Source organism: Cucurbita maxima, unplaced genomic scaffold (genome assembly GCF_002738345.1).
Source record: "Cucurbita maxima cultivar Rimu unplaced genomic scaffold, Cmax_1.0 Cma_Scf00009, whole genome shotgun sequence".
In the NCBI taxonomy this organism is placed as follows: Eukaryota; Viridiplantae; Streptophyta; class Magnoliopsida; order Cucurbitales; family Cucurbitaceae; genus Cucurbita; species Cucurbita maxima.
In genome coordinates, this window is record NW_019272025.1 from 2,328,953 (window position 1) to 2,351,219 (window position 22,267).

A 22,267-nucleotide genomic window follows, 5' to 3' on the forward strand; every position below is an offset into this window, starting at 1 on the left:
AAAAAAAAAAAAAAAAAAAAAAAAAAAAAAAAAAAAAAAAAAAAAAAAAAAAAAAAAAAAAAAAAAAAAAAAAAAAAAAAATAGTTCACCATTTGTAACGGCCCAGACCCAACACTAGCAAATATTGTCCTTTTTGGGCTTTCCCTTTCAGGCTTCCCCTCAAGGCTTTAAAACGCGTCTGTTAGGGAAAAGTTTCCACACCCTTATAAAGGGTGTTTTGTTCTCCTCCCCAACCAATGTGAGATACCATAATCCACCCTCCTTTAGGGCCCAGCATCCTCGCTGGCACTCGTTCCTTTCTCCAATCGATGTGGGACCCCCACTAAATCCACCCCCTTCGGAGCCTAGCATCCTTACTAGCACACCAACTCGTGTCTACCCCCTTCAAGGAACAGCCTCCTCACTGGCACATCGCCCGGTGTTTGGTTCTGATACCATTTGTACCGGCCTAGGCCCACTGCTAGCAGATATTGTCCTCTTTGGGCTTTCCCTTTCGGACTTCCCCTCAAAGCATTAAAACGTGTCTGCTAGGGGAAGGTTTCTACACCCTTATAAACGGTGTTTCATTCTCCCCTAACTAATGTGGGATATCACACCATTCAAAGGAGGATTAAGCTAAACTTTCATTCCGTCTATGGCTTACTTTTCTAATTGATCTATCTTTTGGTTCAAAGGAACAGTACATAATTTCATATTCACTTAATTATTCTTCCAAACAAATGAAATCCACTTAAAAACGAAACCGACTTCCAAATCCATATTTTTACATGAACAGAATCAATTAAAAACATCAAAATCAAAGAACAAAAGAACAAGGATAAAGATGTAAACAATTGTTTATCTTGTTCCTTCACTTTACCTCCAGATTCTTCCCAACCTAACAAATTGCAGGCAAGATCATTTAAAAAACGCAATCCTTACCGCTCACATTCGCTTGGCAATAGAGATAAGGGATAATGTCATAAAGAGACGAACAAGAGACAGAATCAAACCAACAACGCATGAAAAAGAAAAAGGAAAAAAAAGGGCACATGCAATAAACTACTCACAGGTCAAATGCAAATTCAATCAACAAAAGCATGAAGAATAATAAGAACATTGGACGATCACCCAATTACAGAAAGAGCATTTAAGCTCCAACCCAGAAAGCAAAATCAATAACAGAACCCAAAACTCAGTCCCTAACAATCCAATCCCAAAATGACATAGCAAAATCAGGGGGAAAAGGGAGAATTAGGCGCAACCCACCGAGATTAAACGCAGGCTAAGAATATTCAACTCGAAAAAGCCTAAGATAAACTTAGGCTGAGCTTCGATTGGAAGAGGGTTAGGTTTAGGGCGCTGTGTTCTTTGGATTTTGGGGGGTTTTACGAAATGGGTATTTCTGAAACGGGTAGAGTGATGGTGAAAAGGGAGGAGGAGAGGGAAATCTAGCAGGTGGGGACTTTTTAGGATGAAAAACCGGTTATTTTCTTTATCCCGTTTCGCTGTTTTTTGGTTTTTTAACTGTTTGGGCTCCAATGGAAGAGGGTTTATGTGGAAAAGTGGTGAAGAAGTAAACGGAGGATAATCCAAAGACGCGTTTCCTGCGGGTTGCCGCCGTCTATGATCCGAAATGGATATATTCGAGATCAAAGTGTGGCTCTACTTTCTTTCTATTCTCTCTTCACCTGTTTTCAACGAATGTTCTTAAAAGGATTTGAAAATTTTTCTCTGTTAGACTTTAGAGATTGAATCCATTTCTTTCTTTCTCTAATGAAATATCACTTTTTAACTATTTTTGAAAAATATTCTCGTGATTAAATTAATAAAAATATTCTGAACGGAACAAAAAAAAAAAATTAAGTTTTTAAAAATTTCAATAATAAGCTTAAAAATATCTTTATCGTTAATTTTGAAGGGAACGGTTAATAATTTATTTTCAAAGTACCATTAATAAAAAGTTTATAGATAATTTATGTGTCAATAGACGATTTTCGTCCATCTATTGATGATTAACTGTAATTTTGTTTAGTTCAAAACTATTTCGATCCAAAACTAACTATAAAAGTATTTTTAAGGATTTTTTTTCTCAAAAGTTTAAGTGTGTTATAAAACTTTTGAGACAGATAACCGCGCGTAAGGATATTTTTATGAATTTAGCCTATCATTTATGAGTTTGATGAGATTTGTTCAATTTGTCTTGTGTATCTTCGACAAAGTGGCTTAATATGAATTCGATTGAAGCGAAGCTAAGAAAGGAACGACATTCAAATTTAGAGTCATTATTAATCTAAGCATATCTCAACTTTTGGTTAAGGTTCGATTGATCATCTCACATTTAATGTGAAAATCCGAGTAAATAAAGGGAAAAGACTTGTACGGCTTTATTCTTTAAATTTGTACGTATCGTATTTTCTAACTTGTCTTTTACACTAACACATTGAAGGTATACCTGTTTTGCACGTGAATTGGATCGTCCCTATCGTTATACCATCCGTTGGGACCAAACGAAACCGTTATCAAATCTCAAGGACTAAAATGACAATCAGCTCAGCAGATTCATAATAATAGTGTCACCAATTCAGCTAAGGATCCAGCATCCACTCCATATTTGCTCTCTGCTAATCTTTTTAGCTCAATGAGATAGCTATCCTACCATTCTTCTATGCACATACAACATAGGATAAGAAACAAGAACATGTTTTATTTGCTTTTTAAGGTTACACAAGTTCAAGAACAGTCTTTCTACAAGTCAACATTGGCTAACAGCTTGTTTGATCAATTGGAAAAAGCAAACATACATGTTGTAAAAGCGATATATCCGCAATGGGAAAGGACTCGGATCTCTGATCAAAGATTTTCGAAGAACCGGAGGTGGTCGTCGAACGACTCGCCATGCCTGATTTTGGACACTGATCCATCTTCTTCAACCTAAATTCAAAGAATCAAGTTTTTATAACTACATTTAAGATCAGAGCAATCAAAATGAACTTAGCTTAGCTTAGATTTCCTAAGTGGCATGTTAACGAGGCAGAAGCGACATACCCAGTACTCGGGAGGGCGCATCTTGAGATTGTAAGTCGATGCCATACTCATGCAGTAAGCACCAGCATCATGGACAACCAAGCCAGCCCCCTGCAAAGAAAGTTTACCCGCCCGTTATAAATCACGTTCTTATATTTTCTTGGGATATTACAGAAGTATCACCATGGCCACGACTCGTGACCGGTCCCTAGCAGGATAAGATACTACCTTGGTTGGAGTTGGGAGTTCCCTTTGCTTCCCTAAGAAATCTGCAGACTCACAGACCGGACCAACCACATCGAAAGTTGAGATCTCGGCACCAGGCGATGCAGGGGCAACCAACTCTATGTGCTGCATCAAATACCAAGTCGATCTAATTATCGCCACGAATAAGTACTAAATGGTGTATTTGGCAGCCTAGAGGCCCAAATTAAGTACTCTTAGAAAGAGTGTCATACTAATCATAAAGCGAAGAGCATATTGGAAACTAAGACATGATCGTAGAAAAGAGTTTGTTCATCTCCAAGCATGATTAGTATGTCTAACAACAAGATACAATCATTCTAGTGGAATACTTACTTGATAAGCATCATAAAGACTAGGACGGATAAGTTCAGCCATGCTTCCATCGATTACAATGAAGTTTTTCGTCCCGTTAGTTTTTACCCCCGTCACTCGATTAACCAAACAGCAAGTATTGGCGATAAGTGACCTCCCGGGTTCAATGATTAGATTAAGATCTCGTGAAAGGACCAGCTCCCGTACCTGTATTAGCAGCCACATTTGAGAATGTTCACAAATCATATTATAATCCTCGACAGGCAAGTTACAGGCCCAAAATATTTTATTTGTTTTCAACCCAATGGCGATAATTTATAACGATGTGCAGACAAATTAAATTTGGTGACACTCCGTAGTAAAAAACATAAAAGAATAGCTCGTAGAAAAGTGTACACTCCATGAAACATCAATATGGGAACCATACCACACGAAGCATAAGGATCGACATGGTAATATGTGTTAGGAATCACAACTCCTCTATAATGGCACGATATTGTCCACTTTGAGCATAAGCCCTCATGGTTGGCTTTTCTTTTGGTTTCCCCAAAAGGCCTTGTACCAATGAAGTTGTATTCCTTACTCTTATAAAATCATGATCAACCCCCCTTAATTAGCCGAGGTGGGACTTCTCTCCCAACAATCCTCAACAATCCTCCCTTCGAATAAAGTACACCACAGAGCCTCCCCTGAAGCCTATGGAGCCCTCGAACAACCTCCCCTTAATCAAGGCTCGACTTTTTCTCTGGAACCCTCGAACAAAGTACACCTTTTGTTCGACACTTGAGTCACTTTTGACTACATCTTCGAGACTCACAACTTCTTTGTTGGACATTTGAGGATTTTATTGACATGGCTAAGTTAAGGGCATGACTCTGATACCATATACAAATCATAACCCTCCACACAATGGTATGATATTGTCTACTTTGAGCATACGCTCTCATAGCTTTGCTTTTGGTTTCCCCAAAATGCCCCATATCAATAGAGATGTATTCCTTACTTATAAACTCATGATCAACCCTTTAATTAGTCAATATGAGACTCCTCCCTCAACAATCCTCAACAATATGAACTACAGATTCATTGACGGGGTAATATGAACTATAGCTTCATCTCATGCATCAAGCAATTCAAATTTGAGTCCTAAACTACTAAGGATACCAAGTTGCCAGATGGGTCAAAAAGTTATTCCAACACTAAATAGTTTTCACATGACCAATATATTACTAAATCTCTATCAGCGTTCAACCCACGACAATAATTAGATCGGGTTAAACAAAAGATAAGTAAAACGGTAATAGAAAAACTATATTTAAAGTTTTTTAAAGACGGACCGTATTAATTAGATCTCTGGGAGTAGGAAGAATGGCACCAGCATGATAATAATCTATCCCAAGTCCACCTCCAATGTTTAGGTAGTTGACATCAAAACCTTGATCTCTGATCTGGTCAATGTAGTTGACCATTAGTTCTGCAGCATCTCTGAATATGTCCACCTACCATAAAAACAAATGATATCAGTAATCCAAGAAAAGGGAAAAAAAACCATATGGTATTACTCTTCAAAAAAAGAACAAAAACAAACGAAGAAGTATAAGCATATATAGGATAAAAGTAAATGACAAGATAAATTAAAAGCAACCACGAACAGTTCATGAACTTGCACAATTATCAGTATAGATGTTAAAAAGTTATAGCCACAGCTTATACAAGTTCAATACAACTATTTCATAATGAAAGATTGAGGAAGATGTAAAGGTTGAAAGCTTACCTTGGTGATGGTTGAACCAAGATGGCAATGGGCCCCAACAAGCTTAAGCTCGTCGGGATGTGCCTTGACAGCATCAAGAAACCATTGCAACTTTTCATTTCTAATACCGAATTTTGAGTTTTTGTTACCAGTGGCAACGTAAGGATGTACCTATAAGTAAAATTATACACAGCCATCAAATTATGGAATGATAACAATTAACTTACCACAAATTATAAACACAAATAGCAAAAATAGGTAGCTTCATATGTGCTTTTCAGTTGCAATTAGATGTGAAATAGTTTTCCTTTTCAAGGTTAGAACGCATTATTTTCAAAATATTGGCATTTGGGTGCTAACTACGGAGAGCAGAGTAAGTTTCAGATGGATTTTATGAGATCCCACATCGATAGGGGAGGTGAACGAAGCATTCTTTATAAGGGTGTGGAAACCTCTCCCTAGAAAACGTGTTTTAAAAACCTTGAGGGAAAGCCTGAACGAAAAGGCCAAAAAGTACAATATCTACTAGCGGTGGGCTTGGGCTGTTACAGATTTAGTGGTGAAAACTGAAAATGGAGGAATGCTATCATTGAGTAATGCATAAAGTGAGTAGTCAATTTGTTAACAACAAAGATAAAAGAACAGATTAAGAAAACATCGAATACTAAGGGGAAGGGAGGATAAGGAGGCATTCCTTTTTTATCTCAGTTAGGGAACGGTTAGAATGGCACGGCGCACCTTCATGGTAACATGATAATTGTTTGAGGAAATATTAACTGTAATCAATGATAAGATACAAGTTTTTTGGTCTAAAGTTAACTTCAGCAATAGGTATTCTTGCTCCTTTCCTGCATTATAAACTGAAATACTCATATTAGACCTTTTCTTATGCAAAAACTATGGTGTTTTAACCAACTTTCTTGCACTTGAACCTAGAGTGAATCACAAGGAATCCATCAAATAAGCTTTTGATGAACCAAATAGTAATGTTGAGTTAGAAGGTTCAACTTGACAACACTAGGCCTCCCTGTTGTACGACTCTTACAAGATGAGCAAGGAGCCAAGTGACTAAGTAGCAAGACCAAGTTTCCAGTTCGAGCATAGGAGGGGAAAATTTATTGAGTTGGGGGATTGAGGTAGCACTTGTATTGATGGAGTATAAGATGTTAGATCCCACATCGGTTGGAGAGGGAAACGAACATTCCTTAAAAGGGTGAGGAAACCTCCCCTAGTAGACACGTTTTAAAACCGTGAGGCTGACAACTATACGTAACGGACCAAAACGGATAATATCTGCTAGCGGTGGGTTTGGGCTATCCTATCATTTGCTTGAATACCTCATCAGAAACGAAGTACGAGTTACACTCTATAACAGCAATCCCACCCTATCGGGTTTTTTTTGTTACTGAAAGATGATTGCTAACATTTATTTAACTTACTCCTTCCATAAAACTTATGTATTACAAGATAACTCATTTCATACTGAATTTTTCAGATGATATGAACGGTTGAAGAATAAGAGCAGCAACACAAAACCATAGTAAATAGTTATAAACCATACCTGAGGGTCCACATCCGGATTAATACGAAGTAAAACATTAACTTTCTTTGCAGAAATTCTTGCGGCAGCCACAATATTTTCCAAGTCAAACTCACTATCCACATTGACAAAAACACCTTGTTCCGCAGCTAGAACCAAATCCTCCAAAAGCTTACCGTTCCCATTAAAAATACATCTGTAAACCGATAGTCAAAGTAAAATCAGTTCGAGAAAATGAAAAACAATGGGGCGGAAACAGATTTTTTAAGTGAAAAGTTCACAAACAATTAAATATGCAATAGAATCACAACTCTCCACAATGGTATGATATTATCCACTTTGAGCATGAGCTCTCATGGCTTTGCTTTTGGGCTTCCCCAAAAGTCATCATACCAATGAAGATGTATTCCTTACTTATAAACCCATGATCATTCCCTAAATTAGCCGATGTGGGACGCCTCCCAACAATCCTCCCCTCTAACAAAGTACACCATAGAGCCTCATCTGAGCCCTCGAACAGCCTCCCCCCTTAATTGAGGCTCGACTCCTTCTTTGGAGCCCTCGAACAAAGTACACTCTTTGCTCGACACTTTAGTCACTTTTGACTACACCTTTAAGGCTCACAATTCTTTGTTTGACATTTGAGGACTCTATTAACATGGCTAAGTTTAGGGCATGGCTCTGATATCAAGTTAGAAATCACGACTCTCCACAATGATATGATATTGTCACCTTGAGCATAAGCTTTCATGGCCTTGCTTCTATTGACCTGGCTAAGTTTAGGATATGGCTCTGATACCAAGTTAGGAATCACAACTCTCTACAATTGTATGGTTTTTCCAAAAGGCCTCATACCAATGGAAATGTATTCCTTACTTATAAACTCATGAACATTTCCTAAATTAGCCAACGTGGGACTCCCTCTAAACAATCCTCAACCGGAAATTCATCATGAAACCCACATCCAGTTAATTTCTCATAACAAATAGCTCTTATAATCTCAAATTCGGTAATAAAGGACTAGGGAAGTTTCACCTGGTGGGATCAAAACCGGCATGAAGAGCCAACCGAAGCTCATTTCCACTAACAAGCACAGCCCCACAACCCAACTTCCTCAAATGCTCCAAAACTTTCAAATTATTATTGGCCTTAATCGCATAACCAATGATCGAATTCAGCCCTTCCAAAGCCTCTTTGTAAGCCTCAACATTTCTAGTTATCTGGGGCTTGCTGTATAGGTAAAAAGGGCGTTTATCAACCGATTCCATGACTTCCTGAACCTTAATCCCCTCGCAGTAAAGGAACCCATCAGAGGATTTGGAGAAACAATGCTGAAATTGGGCTGTTTCAGGCTGAGTTTTAGAGGGGCTTTGTGAAAGAACAGCTTTAAGGGAGAGATTTTTGAAAGGTTTGTGAAGTCGAATCGGAACGCGGGCAATGGATATCGAGTTAAGAGAGTGTTTTAGGGTTCTGGGTAGGGAAGGTGAAGGAGTGAAGAGATTTGCGGCCGCCATAGCTAAAACTCCCTCACTGTTTCGCAGCTGAGAGAGTGTAAACCTCCAATTTTAGGTTTATGAGGATCTTTAAGACAAGACCGTAACCTGAATTTCGCAATTACTTTAAAATATATATTCTTTTTTATCCATAAAATTATTCTTTAAACTTTAAACCTTTCTTAAAAAGTAGCTTTATATTTAAAATAACTTTCCATATTTAAAAAATGGTTATTAATATAATTTTTATAAAAAAAAAAAATACATTATCTAATGAGTTTAACTCAGTTGTTGCTGGTAAGTGAGTGCAGCACAATCGCAAGTTCGTTGTGATTGTGATAAGTGATATCAGAGCCAAGTTCGACTCCTTAAAAAGTATTACACAGACATGCCCGCCAAGAAACAACTAGGGAAGTCCCAGGCTGATCGATTAGCTAAAATCGAAGAACAATACTCTGCATGAGTGAAGTTCCCAACGAGATGGTACACCACCTTGAAACAATGTCTATCCTTGAATTAATGACTAGGATCGAGGCCCTAGAAGACAAGGCCATAAGAGTTAGTATCTTTGAACGTACGGATTGTTCGACAGGCTCTGTTGCTCGAATAGAGGAACGCGTCAAGGGCTCAGACAATGCTCAACTGGCGATCGTCCAGATAGTCTCAAAATTGTTTGAAGACTTTAGAGAATCCCTTAGAATGGTCAGGGCCGACGTGGCGGATCTAAATATCAAACTAAACCTCACTATGAGAGCGGTGAGAGACCAAAACCCAACCAGGAGTGTAGCACGATTTAACAAGATAAAGGTTCCAGAGTCTAAACCCTTCTATGAGGTTCGAGATAGCCCGTTTTCTAAACTTTTATATTTTATATCATACACTAATGCAATACTTTTTTAATTTTTTTTAACAATATATACTACTTTTGTTTTATTCTTTACCATTATATTAAAAAAAAACTTTTAATTAGTTGATTAAAATAGGTCCTCTTTTCTAATTTCATTAGTTGCCACATGAAAATGGTTCGAATTTTCACGATTCTTTTCTAGCCCAATCTCTCGATAACAGATCAATTTATATATAATAATTGCATTGTAGCGGATATAGATTAGTGCTATTAATCCGTTAATAGTTAAGGGATATTTCTGTTTTTTTAATACTCCGATCAAAAACTTTTTTTTTTTTCTTAAAACGATTTAATCATGGAAAGATTCGATGAAAAATATCAATTATCGTGATTTGTATCAAAAAATAAGTTCGAAATTGAAAAAATTGGATCATGAAATTACAAACATAATTTTATTGAATTGACTAATTATTCCTTATCAGAAGAATAAGGGATCGATGGATAAAAGTGTAATTTTGTCTAATCATAAATAAATCTTCCAGTTTTTTCTTTGTGTTGACGTCATTTTTTAGCTCGACCATCCGGTTAGGATTGATCTAAACCAACTCATTATGTATACAATTCAACATCCCAACTATTAAACAACTTATTAGAAACACAAGACAACCAATCAGAAATATCACCAAATCGCCCGCCCTTCGGGGGTGCCCTCAGCGTCAAGGAACATGTACTAGGGTGTATGTGCGACTCGTTCAGACCATGGACCGGGACAAAAGAAAGTACAAATTTTTTCCCGTATCAGTGATAAATACCAGTGAATAGGATAGAATGAATGGAAGAACTCCGTTCACTACCTAAAAATAAATAAAAAAGATTTATCGTATCCTTTTATTGTGTATCAAATTTATGGTTTCTATTGAAATAAATTATTTTTAGATTATATTAAATAGAAGTAGGAAATGACATATCTTCGTCCCGTTTAAGGATGTTTTTAATTTCTTTTTAAACCTATTAATAAAATTTTGAAAACTAAAATGTATTTTTAAAACCTGGTATTATTTAAACATTTTTAAAGTTTAAAAATATTTTTAAAATGTTTAAATATTTTTTAAACCAAATATTTACGGTTTCCAAAAATTAAATAACATATATATATATATATATATATATATATATTTTGTATTAGAGGACATTTTTTAATTTTTATTGAAACCTTTTAAAGTTAAATAATTTTTTTTTTTTTTGACAAAAGGCAAATAATTTTTTTTTTAAAAAAAATAGTTCTGGTTCAATATTTTAAACTAAATTAATAAAAATATTATTGACTTTATCTTAAAAATATTTGAATTAATACCCTTAAATTAAAAAAAAAAATACATTTAAAGCAAAAAAAAAAAAAAAAAAAAAAAAAAAAAAAAAAAAANAAAAAAAAAAATATATATATATATATATATATATATATTCAAAAATACTTTTACCGTTAAAAAATATCATTAAGAGAGTATTTCAAAAATAGCTTAGAGTTTTCACCATTTCATTATTATTCTTAAATTTTTTAAAAAATTTGAAAGACACGTTTAAACTTTTTTTAAAACAATTAAAAAATACCTTTTGTCACAGTCACGTTCAAAAAATACTCGTACTTTCAAAAGTAACATTAAAATGTTTAGAAATAATTTATAAAATATCGATAGATGATTTCGTTCATATATTGACGGTAAGATTCTTTTTTATAAAAATAAAGGGGGAAGATTATTTTTAAAATTTTATGAGTGTTTCTTAAATATAGTCTTAAAAAAATTTTAAAAAAACACAATAAAAGTTTAATCAGAATATTAGCTGTATATGTATTTTTTATTATAAATATTTTTATTAATTTAGAAGAGAAAAAGACAAAAATGTCCAAAAAAAAAAAAAAAAAAACATGACATTCAACGATCATGGGATGGTTGTCATAAACAAATGTCATAAACTAATCATGAATATTAAGTGTTGTTGCCTTCCACAATCTTATAAAAGAAACCATTTTTCTAAACAATAATACTCTTAAGAATAAAGGGTACTTCTTATTTTCAATTGTTTAATACAAATTTTCCATCTTTTTTCTCCTTCTTTATGGATTCACAGCTCATGGCTCAATATGTGGAGCTCCATCATCACATGCAAACCAATTGACTTTATTTAGGTCAACCTTTCTAAAATAGCGTTTTTCGTACCCAATTGTTCTAGCGGAGGCCGCACCAAGATCAACTGCACTCACGTACTTACAAACAAAAATTAAACAAATAGACACAAAAATTTACGTGGTTCAAAGATAAGAAATTCCCCTACATCCACTGATAGATGGTAGACAATCACTATAACCAAAGTGTTTACCAGTCTAAATCTCACATTGTCACGCTACAAAATCTCTCTTACAAAGTTCCTTCCAATTGCGTTCAGGTAAATTGAAAATGACAATTACTCTACCACTCAAAACAATGCTAGACAAATATTTATATAGGCATAACAATACTGATTCGTGTACATCACTGTTTATACATGAATCAAATGATTCAAGTATCAAAATGGAAGATAAACTAAAAGTAGAGTCGTTTTGTGACAAGTTAAGGAAGCTATTCTAGGTGACAGCTAAAGAACAAGAATGGATGGAGTGGCTTGGGTTTCGGCATTGGAAGATGTAAAAATGGAAACTTTTCTATGATTTTCTTGGGAGACTTTGTCAATGTGTGTTAGGTGTCCCATTTGGAGGCCTATTTTGAGTAAACATTTGTTCTTCTTATCGACCTCTCGCACCCAAATGCCATCTTGTCAAAAGGTATTTCCTCTAACCTTTCTTCTTCTTCTTCTTCTTCTTCTTAGGAGACAGAGCGAGAAAAGAAGAAGGGGACAAGATCTTGTGCACCATTTTGTTTGTTTTCTTGTCCTGTTTTCTTGTCCTGTTTTCTTGGAGTTTTGAAGGTCTTTCTTCTTTTTGTGCACTGTGTGTCTTGTTTGCTGTCATTCTGGGATTTCTAATGTGGGTTTGATGTGTTTAACGTGGAAGTTGTAGGCACAAAGAGAGAGGGCTCTGTTTTCTGGAGTTGTACACACATTTAAGCGTGCTGGATTCTCTCACCCTTTTGATCCTTGTCTCCACTCACAGCTACCTCCCTTAGGATAGCAAGCTATGTGTGACAACATGTCGTCCGATCCTTTCGACCGACCGGGTAAAGGTATGTGTGTTTCTATCTCCTAAATGAGCGAGTAACGAAGGAAGATGTGAGATCTTAGGTTGGTTGGAGAGGGAAACAAAACATCCTTCAAAAAGACAATATCTGCTATTGGTGGGCTTGAGCTATTACAAATAGTATAAGAGTTAGATATCGGGCGAAACCAACCTCTCTTTAGTGGATGAAACCTTAAGGGAAAACCCGAAAGGGAAAGCTGGGCCTTCAAGGGGGTGGATTATAATCGTTGAGGATGTGTTTTAAAACTTTGAGGGGATGGTGAGATCCCACATCGGTTAGAGAGCGGAAACGAAACATTCCTAATGTAGAAACCTCTTCCTAGTGGATGCGTTTTAGCCTCGAGGAGCCATTGTTCTAAAATGTTGTTGCTTTTCTTGTCGTAGGAGCCAACGAAGTCGAGATGTCGGAGGAAGAGAGAAAGACAAGGCTAGCATCTCTTAAGCAAAAAGCAATCAACGCCTCAAACAAGTTCAGACATTCAATGAAGAAGAAAAGTAGAAGAAACAGCAGCAGAGTGATGTCAATTTCCATAGAAGACGACATCGACGCAGAGGAATTACAAGCAGTAGACGCCTTCCGCCAAGCTCTCATACTAGAAGAGCTCCTCCCTTCAAAACATGACGACCATCACATGATGCTCAGGTTCTTGCGAGCTAGAAAGTTCGACATCGACAAGTCAAAGCAAATGTGGTCGGACATGCTCCAATGGCGCAAAGAGTTCGGATCCGACACAATAATGGAGGACTTTGAATTCAAGGAGATAGACGACGTGTTGAAGTATTATCCACAAGGTCATCATGGAGTCGACAAAGATGGACGACCCGTGTACATCGAAAGGCTCGGGATGGTCGACTCGACCAAGCTCTTGGAAGTGACGACGATGGATAGATACGTGAATTACCATGTCCGTGAGTTCGAGAGGACCTTTGTTATGAAGTTCCCGGCTTGTTCAATTGCTGCTAAGAAGCATATTGATCAGAGCACGACCATCTTGGATGTCCAAGGCGTGGTATGTTGAAAACTCTGATTTCGTTATTAGGAATTACGACTCTCCACAATGATATGATATTGTCCATTTTGAGCCTAAGCTCTTATTGCTTTGCTTTGGCTTCATATCAATGTAGGATTCTCTCCCAATAACCCTCTCCTCGAAAAGTACACTGTAGAGCCTCCTCTGAGGCCTATGGGGTCCTCGTACAAAGTACACTCTTTAAGACCCTATGGAGTCCTCGAACAAATTACTCTCTTTGTTAGAGCCTCCCATAAAGCCTATAGAGTTCTCAAACAAAGTACACCCTTTTTTGTTTGACATTTGAGTCACTTTTCACTATACTTTCGAAACTCACAACTTTTTTGTTTGACACTTGAGGATTCTATTAATCGAGCTAAGTCAAGGGCACGACTCTGATACCATGTTAGGAATCACGACTCTGATACCATGTTAGGAATCACGACTCTGATACCATGTTAGGAATCACGACTCTGATACCGTGTTAGGAATCACGACTCATGGCCTTGCTTTGGGCTTCCCCAACCGACCTCGTATCAATAGAGATGTATTTCTTACTTATAAACTCATGATCAATTCTTAACTAGCCAATGCCCGACTCCCTCCCAACAATCCTCAATATTCGTAACGTATCTGTTTCTTGTTTTCTCGATCGTCTTGAACGATAACGGTGGAATTTTCCTGCAGGGACTCAAGAGCTTCAACAAATCTGCACGGGAACTCATCCAGAGGCTGCAGAAGGTTGATGGTGACAACTATCCTGAGGTACCCTTTTGAAAAAGTTCAAAACTTTTGGAACATTAAGGCCTAATTTGCTTACTGAGACAGTGTGGGATTTGTTTTGTGCTGGTTAAAGACATTGAACAGAATGTTCATTATCAACGCTGGATCTGGATTCAGGCTTCTATGGAACACTGTGAAATCGTTTCTTGACCCAAAAACGACAGCTAAAATCAATGTTCTTGGCAATAAGTATCAGAGCAAATTGCTCGAGATCATCGATGCTAGGTGGGGTTCTTTCTTTTTCGTTCTTGAAATCAAAGAAAACCCATTTCTTGTCTCTGAATGTGTTTTTGTTTGTCAAAATCAGTGAACTTCCCGAGTTTCTTGGAGGTTCTTGCACCTGCGCCGACAAGGGTGGCTGTATGAGATCCGACAAGGGACCATGGAACGACCCAGAAATCATTAAGGTTACTTCAAAACATCCCATCTTCCATGGTCGTGTTTTTTACAGAATCAAGAACTAAAACGATGAAATTATCACAGATGGTTCAAAATGGTGAAGGAAAATGCAGGAGGAGGTCAGTATCCAACGTTGAAGAGAAGACCATTTCAGAAGATGACAACACGGCAACCAAGGCAATAATATGATGATCAAAATCAAAACTTTAACAAAACCCATCTTTTTTCTTCTTTAAATCCTTTAATTTTTCATTTTCTTGCAGATAAGTGGTTCATCCAACTTAGAATCAGCTCCTGAGGAGGTGGCGGCGGCGGCGGCGGAGTCTTGCAGGTCCCCAAAGCAAGCAAAACCGTCCCCTGTTTCAGCAGCAGAGGAAGTAAGTTCCATCCAGAATTTGAAAGAAACCCATTTGAGAAAAAGGATGATTCTGTCCATAGAGCCTCTCCTCAGGTCTATGTAGCCCTCAAACAGCTTCCTCTTAATCGAGGCTTGACTCCTTCCTTTGGAATTCTCGAATAAAGTACACTCTTTGTTCGACACTTGAGAATTCTATTGACATAGCTAACTTAAGGGCATGACTCTGGTATCATGTTAGGAATCACGGATCTTCAATATAATATTGTCCCCTTTGAGCATGGCTTTGTTTTGGGTTTCCCTTACTTATAAACTCATGATCATTCCTAAATTAGCCACGTGGTACTCTCTCCCAACAATCCTCAACAGATTCTTCAAAAGATTATGATATTATTTTCGGTGTTTTTGTTGTAAATTTCAGGTTCAAATGGCGAAAAAGATGAATTGCGAGTATCAATATAACAAGTTCGTCCCTGTGGCCGATAACAACATGGATCAAAATTGGGCAATTTCAAATGAAAAATACAATTTATCCAAAGGTATGTTCTTTAAACCATAGAATGTTCTTCACAAACATGAACATAGGGATGCTGATAGAACAATGTTGATCAGACCCATTTGCAGTGCATGAAAACTACAAAGTCCCAGATGGGTTCAGCAACAACCTAGTTGGAGGAATAATGGCTGTGGTAATGGGAATAGTGACAATGGTCCGGCTAACTAGAACCATGCCAAAGAAGCTCACAGAGGCAGCCATCTACAGCAGCACGGTCTACTACGACGGTTCGATGCCAAGACATCCAGCATTGCCGCCCCCCGCCGCCGTGCCTCTTAGCGACTACATGACAATGATGAAGCGCATGGCGGAGCTCGAAGAGAAGGTCAATGTCCTCAACATGAAACCGGCCGCCATGCCAGCTGATAAGGAGGAAATGCTCAACATTGCTTTGGGCAAAGTCGAAACTTTGGAACAAGAATTGCAAGAAACTAAAAAGGTGAACGTTCATTACTAAATTCATATTCTTAATACGATAAGCAATAAGCGAGATAAGCATAAACTGATATATCACAATGATTATTGAAATTTTGTTATAGGCGCTCGAGGAATCTCTTTCTCGAGCGGCCGAGCTCAGCAGCTACATCGAAAAGAAGAAGAAGAAGAAGATGATGGTGGTAATGAAGCTAACTAATGAATTTTTTTTTTTTTAATTTGTGATTTTCTTATTGATTTTGTGTTTTTTTTTTGTGTGTTTTTTGCAGAACCCATTCCGCTGGGGAATGTGATTAACGTTGTTGGAGTTCCAAATATATAGGAGCTAAAAATAAAAATTAAAAAAAATAATAATAAGAACAAGAAAGATAGGGTAGAGAGAGAAAGAGTTTCTCCCTCCTCTTTCTCTCTCCATCTCTGTCTCTATCTCTCTCTCCAATTGTTTGTATTTTGGAATGTATTTGAGACTGTTTTATTTGGTATTATTACGTCACTTTTTGTATATTAAAATTTTATTTTGGATTTAAGAAATTGTATATGATGTCAATCCGAGCATTTAGCTCAGTGGATCAGGCACTTATTATCTTTTATAAGATTAAATGTCTCATTCCAAGATATTGTACTCGTGAAAAAAAATAATCATATATGATATCAATTAAATTTTCAGTTCGAATTTTCGATATATCAGAAGTTTACTTATTTATTATTATTATTATTATTTTATTTTATTTTTGCATTTTTCTCATCATCAATTGGATGATACGATGAAATAATAAGAGAGAAAACAAATAAAAAAGATTATTTTTTATCTAAAAAAATAATTTTTTTTTAATTTTGCTTGAATCACGAGCATGTATCATAATACTCAACTTTTATTTAACCCCGATCGTTCAATTATTCCATCACGTGATCTATATTCATATTATGGATAACATCCGCTTAACTTAATATATTAACACTTCTAATTTAATAAACGATCATTTTTCTACTTTAGAAGGTAAAAAAAATTCTGTCATTTTTAGATAAAGTATTTTAATTTTTTATATTAATCTTTATATCAATTGAACTATACTCATATCGGTAACATCCGTTCGTTTAAACTTAACGAAATATTAGCACTTAATTTCTCCTTCAATCATAAATTAAAGGAACGCGATTATCTTGAACTGTGGTAATTCATTTCATTCCGATGAAGGTGAAAACACAGAACAAAAATCTTACAGCGTAAATACATATTCTTATCAAACAAGAAAGCTTCACATTGTAGTAATTTCTTCACACAGACTGTGTATGCGTTTTCCTCCTCTTCGGAGATAATCACATCATTGATTGAAATATAAAGACAGTTAGATCAACGGCGGCGAGCAACGGATCTTTAAACTCCGACGTGGTCGATACATGAGAGCCAACTGCACTCAGCGGAATCCTCTTCTCTCTCCCGAGACCGAGATGAGATGTTCATATTACCAGCAAAATTTCTTTTTCTAATGAATGAAAGGAGGACATACATCAATCAGGAAACTGGGTTTCATTGTTAACATGGGAGGGAGAAGTAAGTATATTAGCTTACCCGCAACTTCGCTTCCTCTTGGCTATCGATGTAAGCGAGCAGTTCTTCTTGCCTCATCAATGCTTCGTGCAGAGCCTGCTCGGTAAAATTACGACTTAAACTAGACGTCCATACACAATAAACACACACACGAAAAGTTCCAGCCGACCCAACAAAGACAAGTGACTCATATGTGAAGAGGATGAATGATTAAATAGCAGAAAGTTCAAGCTTCAAAAACTGAGAAGATAAAGAGTCTAGCAGTATACCTTCTTGGTAGCAATCAGCTCTGCTTCTAAAGCATCGACACGGCAGACAGCAGCATTTAATAGTTCCTCTTTCTCGTATGGCATTTCCGATGGTTTCGATTGAAGTGTATCGACCTTCTCCTCCAGCTCACCCAGCCTCTTTACTAGATTCGAGAGGAGTTCTGCTTCCGTAACTTTAGCAATCGGTGAAGGGGAGCGATTCTCCTCCGTGGCTGTTTGATCAGAGGACAATAATTCTGGGGTGTTTCGACTCCCCATAGACAATTTCTTCCCACTCATCCGGCATGCTAGTGAACGGAGGAAAGCCCAAATGGCTATGAAGAACCCCATGAGTACTACCAACATTCGAGTATGAAGTGCTTCGGGTGCTTTTCGAGTATCAGGCAGTGGAAGAACCCCTACAATAGATAAAGAAATCTTAAATTCATTGGGCAACTATCATCCAAGTCCTAAAAATTACGAAAGAACGTCTGAAACAAATCCCAAACTTGGCGTGCATTTTATCATTAAAAAGGGTTCTTTATATTTGCGATCAACCCTTTTCTACCATGGTCCCTAACCAGAAAAGTATATATTCAACCATCAGCATTGTGGGCATGATTCGATCAATATGTTACGATGTCCAAAGTTATTGACCGATATGGTTCACAGAAATTACGATTGATCAGATTGGACTTGCTAACCTTTAAAGGCGCTAGGACGTTGGAGTGAACCTTGCTTCTTCCATCCAGCATCAACAGCTTTGTCAACCATGGGAACATATTCATCATACCCAGAGAAGGTAGCAACAAAGCCTCCTTTACCAGCAACTCTTGCCTACAACAACCAATGTGTAACGTTAAGAAAATCTACAGCTATAAATTTTTTTAATGGTATAAACTATGATGCAGTGGATAGCAGCACTCAAGAAGTTTTCCAACCATGCAAGGCTAAAACATAGATGCAAACTCGAACACAAGTTGATATGTAAAAAGAGAAGGGACAGTAGGATGCTCATAATCACAACTAAAACCAACATTTATTCCCTAGCAACCACATAGATCTATTAACAAGTGAAAACTTACTTCTTCTCGAACAGGAGTCAAACGGAGATGAGAATAGTTCTTCATTGCGTTGGGAGAAGCGATCTCTTCAGCTTCAGATCCCGACTCAGCAGTGGATGTATCGCTACCTTTCACCTTTTATAATTCAGTAAAGAAAAAATAACGTTTTAATGATTTGTTATAGAAATTACGAGAGAAATATCCCCTACTCATAATAGTTCTTTAAATATAGAAGTTACCATTGGGTAATGTGGTTTAGCATATGCAACAACCTTCCCCTCGCTATTTAGAACTTTTACAACCTGTCTGGCTTGTCGTGCTTCACCATTAAGAATCATCTGCCAAAAATTGCACATTCATGATTCAAATACCGTCCCCTAAATTAGAACTAATGATAAGAGATCAAAGGTTCGAATGGCAGAATCAACCTTCAAAATTTCTGGGTTTCTCCAGGGCCCCTTGTCTGAATGAAGACACCCCCCCGAATCTGCACAGGTACAATTTCCACCCAGAAATTCCGGCAACTCACTGCACAAAACATGCACTTAATGAAATGAACTGAGTGTTTTAATGACTGAAAAAGAAAAGGATAAAGACATGATATATGGTATCTGGGACATCAATCAACCCCAATTACCTGGAATCAATTACTTCAAGTAATTTGTTTTGATACTTGTTCCCGAGAACCTAACACAAATTTAAATACAGAAAAACAAAAGTCATAACCTGAACAGCATAAATGAATTCTAGAATAACGACAAAAGAATAGGGGAAAAATGAAAGATACTACATACATGAATTTTAGATGTTGTTCGGGGGTCAAGGAAAGACTTCACGGTGTTCCATAGCATCCGGAATCCAGGACCAGCATTGATTATGTACATTTGGCTGAGAGTCTGTACAAAAGTAAATGATACTATTAAAGAAAGTAAATGACTACATGATAAATATCAGACTAAGAAAGTGTAAAAGAAGAAAGGAGATGGAATTATAAACCCAAGAAAAAGCAAAAACGAGTAAGTAACTTCTTAGAATTGAGTAAAGATGTATAAATATATGCTGTTCAGTATGTAGTCTAATGTCGACAACACGACCATTTGTACATTACACCCTTCAAAATCCTGACATGTCTAGTGATAGTATCATGAGGCAACGTGTTATGTAAAGATTATGAATAATATCCAAAACCAAACAATCACTAGTCTAATAATTTGAAGTGTCTTATTGAAAATGAAGTTCAAAATTTAGTCTCTCTCATCTATTTGTTATGTTCCTGCACTAATCTATGTGTTTTCCAAGTGAAATGCAGCAACGCTGGAGTAATGGATACACATTGACCAGAAAGAAAGGCACGCTACAAAATTTAAAGCTCCATTCATCATACCTCACAATGGCATCAACTTTGAGTGATGATTGAGATTGCGAATATTATATGTTTTTTATGTTGTCATTAAAAAAATGTGAAGTTGCTTACTTCCGGGTAATTGTCACCATCAACTTTCTGCAGCCGCATGATGAGTTCCCTAGCAGACTTCGTGAAATTCTTAAGGCCCTAAATAAAGAAACAACAAAAATGTGCAAGCTAAAATTAATTAGAATGGCTTGATCACGAACCCCTTGAGTAATAAAAACACAATAATATCTAGAACCAACATACCACGCCTTGAACATCTAAGATTGTGGTGCTTGAATCTATGTGCCTCTTTGCAGCAATAGAACAAGCTGGAAACTTAATAGAAAAACTTTTCTCAAACTCTTGTACGTGGTACTTTATATATCGGTCCATGGTCGTCACTTGCATAAGTTTGTTTGGATCCACTTTTCCCAACCTTTCAATATAAATAGGTCTTCCTTCTTTATCCACCCCATGATATCCATGAGGATAGTACCTCAGAACTTCATTTTTCTCTTTGAATTCAAAATCCTGGGAGAAATTGTCAGCATAATAAGGATACAGATTTTTCATAAATATTTTTTAAGAAAAAGTTTAACATGTACTTACTTCACCTATTGTGTCAACACCAAACTCCTTCCTCCAATTAAGCATATCAGCCCACATATGTTTAGCTTTTTCGATATCAAATTTCCGAGCTTTTAAAAACCTGAAAAGGCGATTGGAATATTACAATCATATCATCTAGAAACAATATGCTAAAATTATGCTGCTCGTTAGAGAAATTGAACATCATGAAGACAGGTATCATGGAGTTGGGAACACTGCTTTATTAACGCACAAAGGCTCCATGGATACTAAGTACGAGGCTCTTACAAGACTAAGCGAGACAGGGCAATTAGGCTAAATGCTCAAATTGAACTACATCAATCTTTCTTTCAGAAGGACATTTGCTTTCTGTTATCAAACCATTATACGTAATCCAACATGAATAAAACCAAACTCCGAGCATTTCGGTAGTAACAGATTATTTTCATTAACCATACATTCAAGAAAAAATGAAGGAAGCAAAAAAAATACCAGTAACATCATGACGCACAATGATATGCACGAGGACTAGCAAAAGGTTAAGTACCTCAACATCATGTGATAATCATCGTGTTTTTCAGGCAGTAATTCCTCCATTATTAGTGCTTGACGAAACGCATCAACAGCCCGCAGTTCATCAACATCCCTGACATCCTCAATAGAAACAGAACTGACCCGACCATCACTTTTTCTCCTGCTGCTCTTCTTCTTGAGGGAATGTTTAAATTTGGAAGATGCATTTAGAGCTTTCTTCTTTATAGACCCAATTCTAGTCCTTCTTTCATCCTCGGAGTTTTCAAAATCAGATTTCCTTTCTTTTCTTTCATCACTACCAGAGAACCCTTCAAAACCTACCATTTACAACAATGCATAATTAAGAGCGTGTACAAACACCAAAATTTTGATGAGACTGGACAAGATGATAAAAAATGCATGGTACAAGCAGGTGATGACCAGATCCTTTCCAGAACTCAAGAAGTTAACCACAAACAAGATGACATAATTACCATCAAAATAAACCCTCTAAACTGAAAAGACTGTTATGTAATCCGTCAGGAATTGCTAAATCTCTATGAAGACAGCTAGATCAAGAAATAGTTTGAGCCTTAGAAAGTCAAATTCTACATGAATCAAACCTGATCATGAAAAGCTTATCATTCTAATAGAACTCCATTGATCCAAGACCAAAGTTCATGATTTTGATGAAACAATAAAGATCTCAAAATGGAGGCAATATGATAAATCCCTAGTGCTGTCTCACTTCAAGAACAGAACCCCGAAGTAAAATTACACAAAACAAAACACTCCCAACCGTGTATGTGTGTTTTATGCATGAATTCCCCCAAAAATAGTTATCTTCCTCAATTAACTCGGCCTTGAAGCCCCAATTGAAGAGCAAACACGAACACCAAACCCATCAAATCTTCAAAATATGTGAACACCCCCCCCCCCCCCCCCCCC

At 36.8% G+C, this 22,267-nt stretch overlaps 4 protein-coding genes and 1 long non-coding RNA gene across 14 annotated transcripts in view; 1 reads left to right on the forward strand and 4 right to left on the reverse strand.

Annotated features, from left to right (window-relative positions):
* The window catches only part of LOC111484218 (bifunctional dihydrofolate reductase-thymidylate synthase-like), a 6,145-nt gene extending 4,529 nt beyond the window's left edge, over window positions 1-1,616 (reverse strand). For 2 of the 3 annotated variants that reach the window (XR_002718465.1, XM_023130729.1), the window contains exon 1: window positions 1,249-1,379. The gene's annotated coding sequence lies outside the window, so the exon portion shown is untranslated. Of the gene's footprint in view, window positions 1-1,248 lie in introns of all 3 variants that reach the window. The other variant, XR_002718466.1, reaches the window with a different exon arrangement.
* Window positions 1,617-2,664: 1,048 nt separating this feature from the next.
* On the reverse strand, window positions 2,665-8,436 carry LOC111484230 (diaminopimelate decarboxylase 2, chloroplastic-like). The gene is made up of 8 exons (XM_023130745.1): window positions 7,893-8,436; window positions 6,879-7,053; window positions 5,339-5,488; window positions 4,902-5,063; window positions 3,586-3,771; window positions 3,235-3,357; window positions 3,028-3,117; window positions 2,665-2,913 (listed from the first exon to the last, which is right to left on the reverse strand). The coding sequence occupies exons 1-8, from the start codon at window positions 8,369-8,371 to the stop codon at window positions 2,833-2,835; spliced, it is 1,446 nt and encodes a 481-aa protein (XP_022986513.1). The 5' UTR covers window positions 8,372-8,436; the 3' UTR covers window positions 2,665-2,832.
* A 3,474-nt stretch (window positions 8,437-11,910) lies between these two features.
* On the forward strand, window positions 11,911-16,539 carry LOC111484212 (phosphatidylinositol/phosphatidylcholine transfer protein SFH3-like). Of its 8 annotated transcripts, none has more exons than XM_023130718.1 (12): window positions 11,911-12,015; window positions 12,250-12,412; window positions 12,811-13,436; window positions 14,124-14,201; window positions 14,293-14,444; window positions 14,527-14,626; window positions 14,703-14,795; window positions 14,882-14,995; window positions 15,395-15,512; window positions 15,586-15,968; window positions 16,069-16,146; window positions 16,234-16,539. In XM_023130718.1, the coding sequence occupies exons 2-12, from the start codon at window positions 12,367-12,369 to the stop codon at window positions 16,255-16,257; spliced, it is 1,812 nt and encodes a 603-aa protein (XP_022986486.1). In that variant the 5' UTR covers window positions 11,911-12,015; window positions 12,250-12,366; the 3' UTR covers window positions 16,258-16,539. The 8 variants fall into 8 exon arrangements, with proteins under 8 accessions (XP_022986486.1, XP_022986484.1, XP_022986487.1 ...); XM_023130716.1 differs by having other exon boundaries at window positions 11,914-12,015; window positions 12,244-12,412; XM_023130719.1 differs by lacking the exon at window positions 11,911-12,015 and adding an exon at window positions 12,042-12,158 and having other exon boundaries at window positions 12,244-12,412.
* Window positions 13,479-22,267, reverse strand: part of LOC111484348 — a 19,931-nt gene continuing 11,142 nt past the window's right edge. Inside the window, exon 2 of the long non-coding RNA XR_002718491.1 lies at window positions 13,479-13,510. This is a non-coding gene — a long non-coding RNA (uncharacterized LOC111484348). The remainder of the gene's footprint in view (window positions 13,511-22,267) is intronic.
* Window positions 17,121-22,267, reverse strand: part of LOC111484210 (phosphatidylinositol/phosphatidylcholine transfer protein SFH8-like) — a 6,261-nt gene continuing 1,114 nt past the window's right edge. The window contains exons 2-14 of the mRNA XM_023130713.1: window positions 21,354-21,657; window positions 20,828-20,927; window positions 20,483-20,749; window positions 20,300-20,377; window positions 19,620-19,721; window positions 19,463-19,512; window positions 19,254-19,353; window positions 19,065-19,163; window positions 18,847-18,960; window positions 18,466-18,598; window positions 17,783-18,180; window positions 17,535-17,609; window positions 17,121-17,448 (exon numbers count right to left, since the gene is read on the reverse strand). Coding sequence (XP_022986481.1) covers window positions 17,428-17,448; window positions 17,535-17,609; window positions 17,783-18,180; window positions 18,466-18,598; window positions 18,847-18,960; window positions 19,065-19,163; window positions 19,254-19,353; window positions 19,463-19,512; window positions 19,620-19,721; window positions 20,300-20,377; window positions 20,483-20,749; window positions 20,828-20,927; window positions 21,354-21,657 — 1,841 coding nt within the window. The 3' untranslated portion in view covers window positions 17,121-17,427. The remainder of the gene's footprint in view (window positions 17,449-17,534; window positions 17,610-17,782; window positions 18,181-18,465; window positions 18,599-18,846; window positions 18,961-19,064; window positions 19,164-19,253; window positions 19,354-19,462; window positions 19,513-19,619; window positions 19,722-20,299; window positions 20,378-20,482; window positions 20,750-20,827; window positions 20,928-21,353; window positions 21,658-22,267) is intronic.

Coding starts and splice junctions, on each gene's coding strand:
- LOC111484230 (XM_023130745.1), bottom strand. CDS start 8,371: ATGGCGGCCGCAAATCTCTTCACTCCTTCACCTTCCCTACCCAGAACC. Junction 5,489..6,878: donor ATCCGGATGTGGACCCTCAG/GTATGGTTTATA, acceptor TTTTACTTATAG/GTACATCCTTACGTTGCCAC. Junction 3,772..4,901: donor CCAGAGATCTAATTAATACG/GTCCGTCTTTAA, acceptor CTGCTAATACAG/GTACGGGAGCTGGTCCTTTC.
- LOC111484212 (XM_023130718.1), top strand. CDS start 12,367: ATGTGTGACAACATGTCGTCCGATCCTTTCGACCGACCGGGTAAAG. Junction 14,796..14,881: donor ATGACAACACGGCAACCAAG/GCAATAATATGA, acceptor ATTTTCTTGCAG/ATAAGTGGTTCATCCAACTT. Junction 16,147..16,233: donor AGAAGAAGAAGATGATGGTG/GTAATGAAGCTA, acceptor TGTTTTTTGCAG/AACCCATTCCGCTGGGGAAT.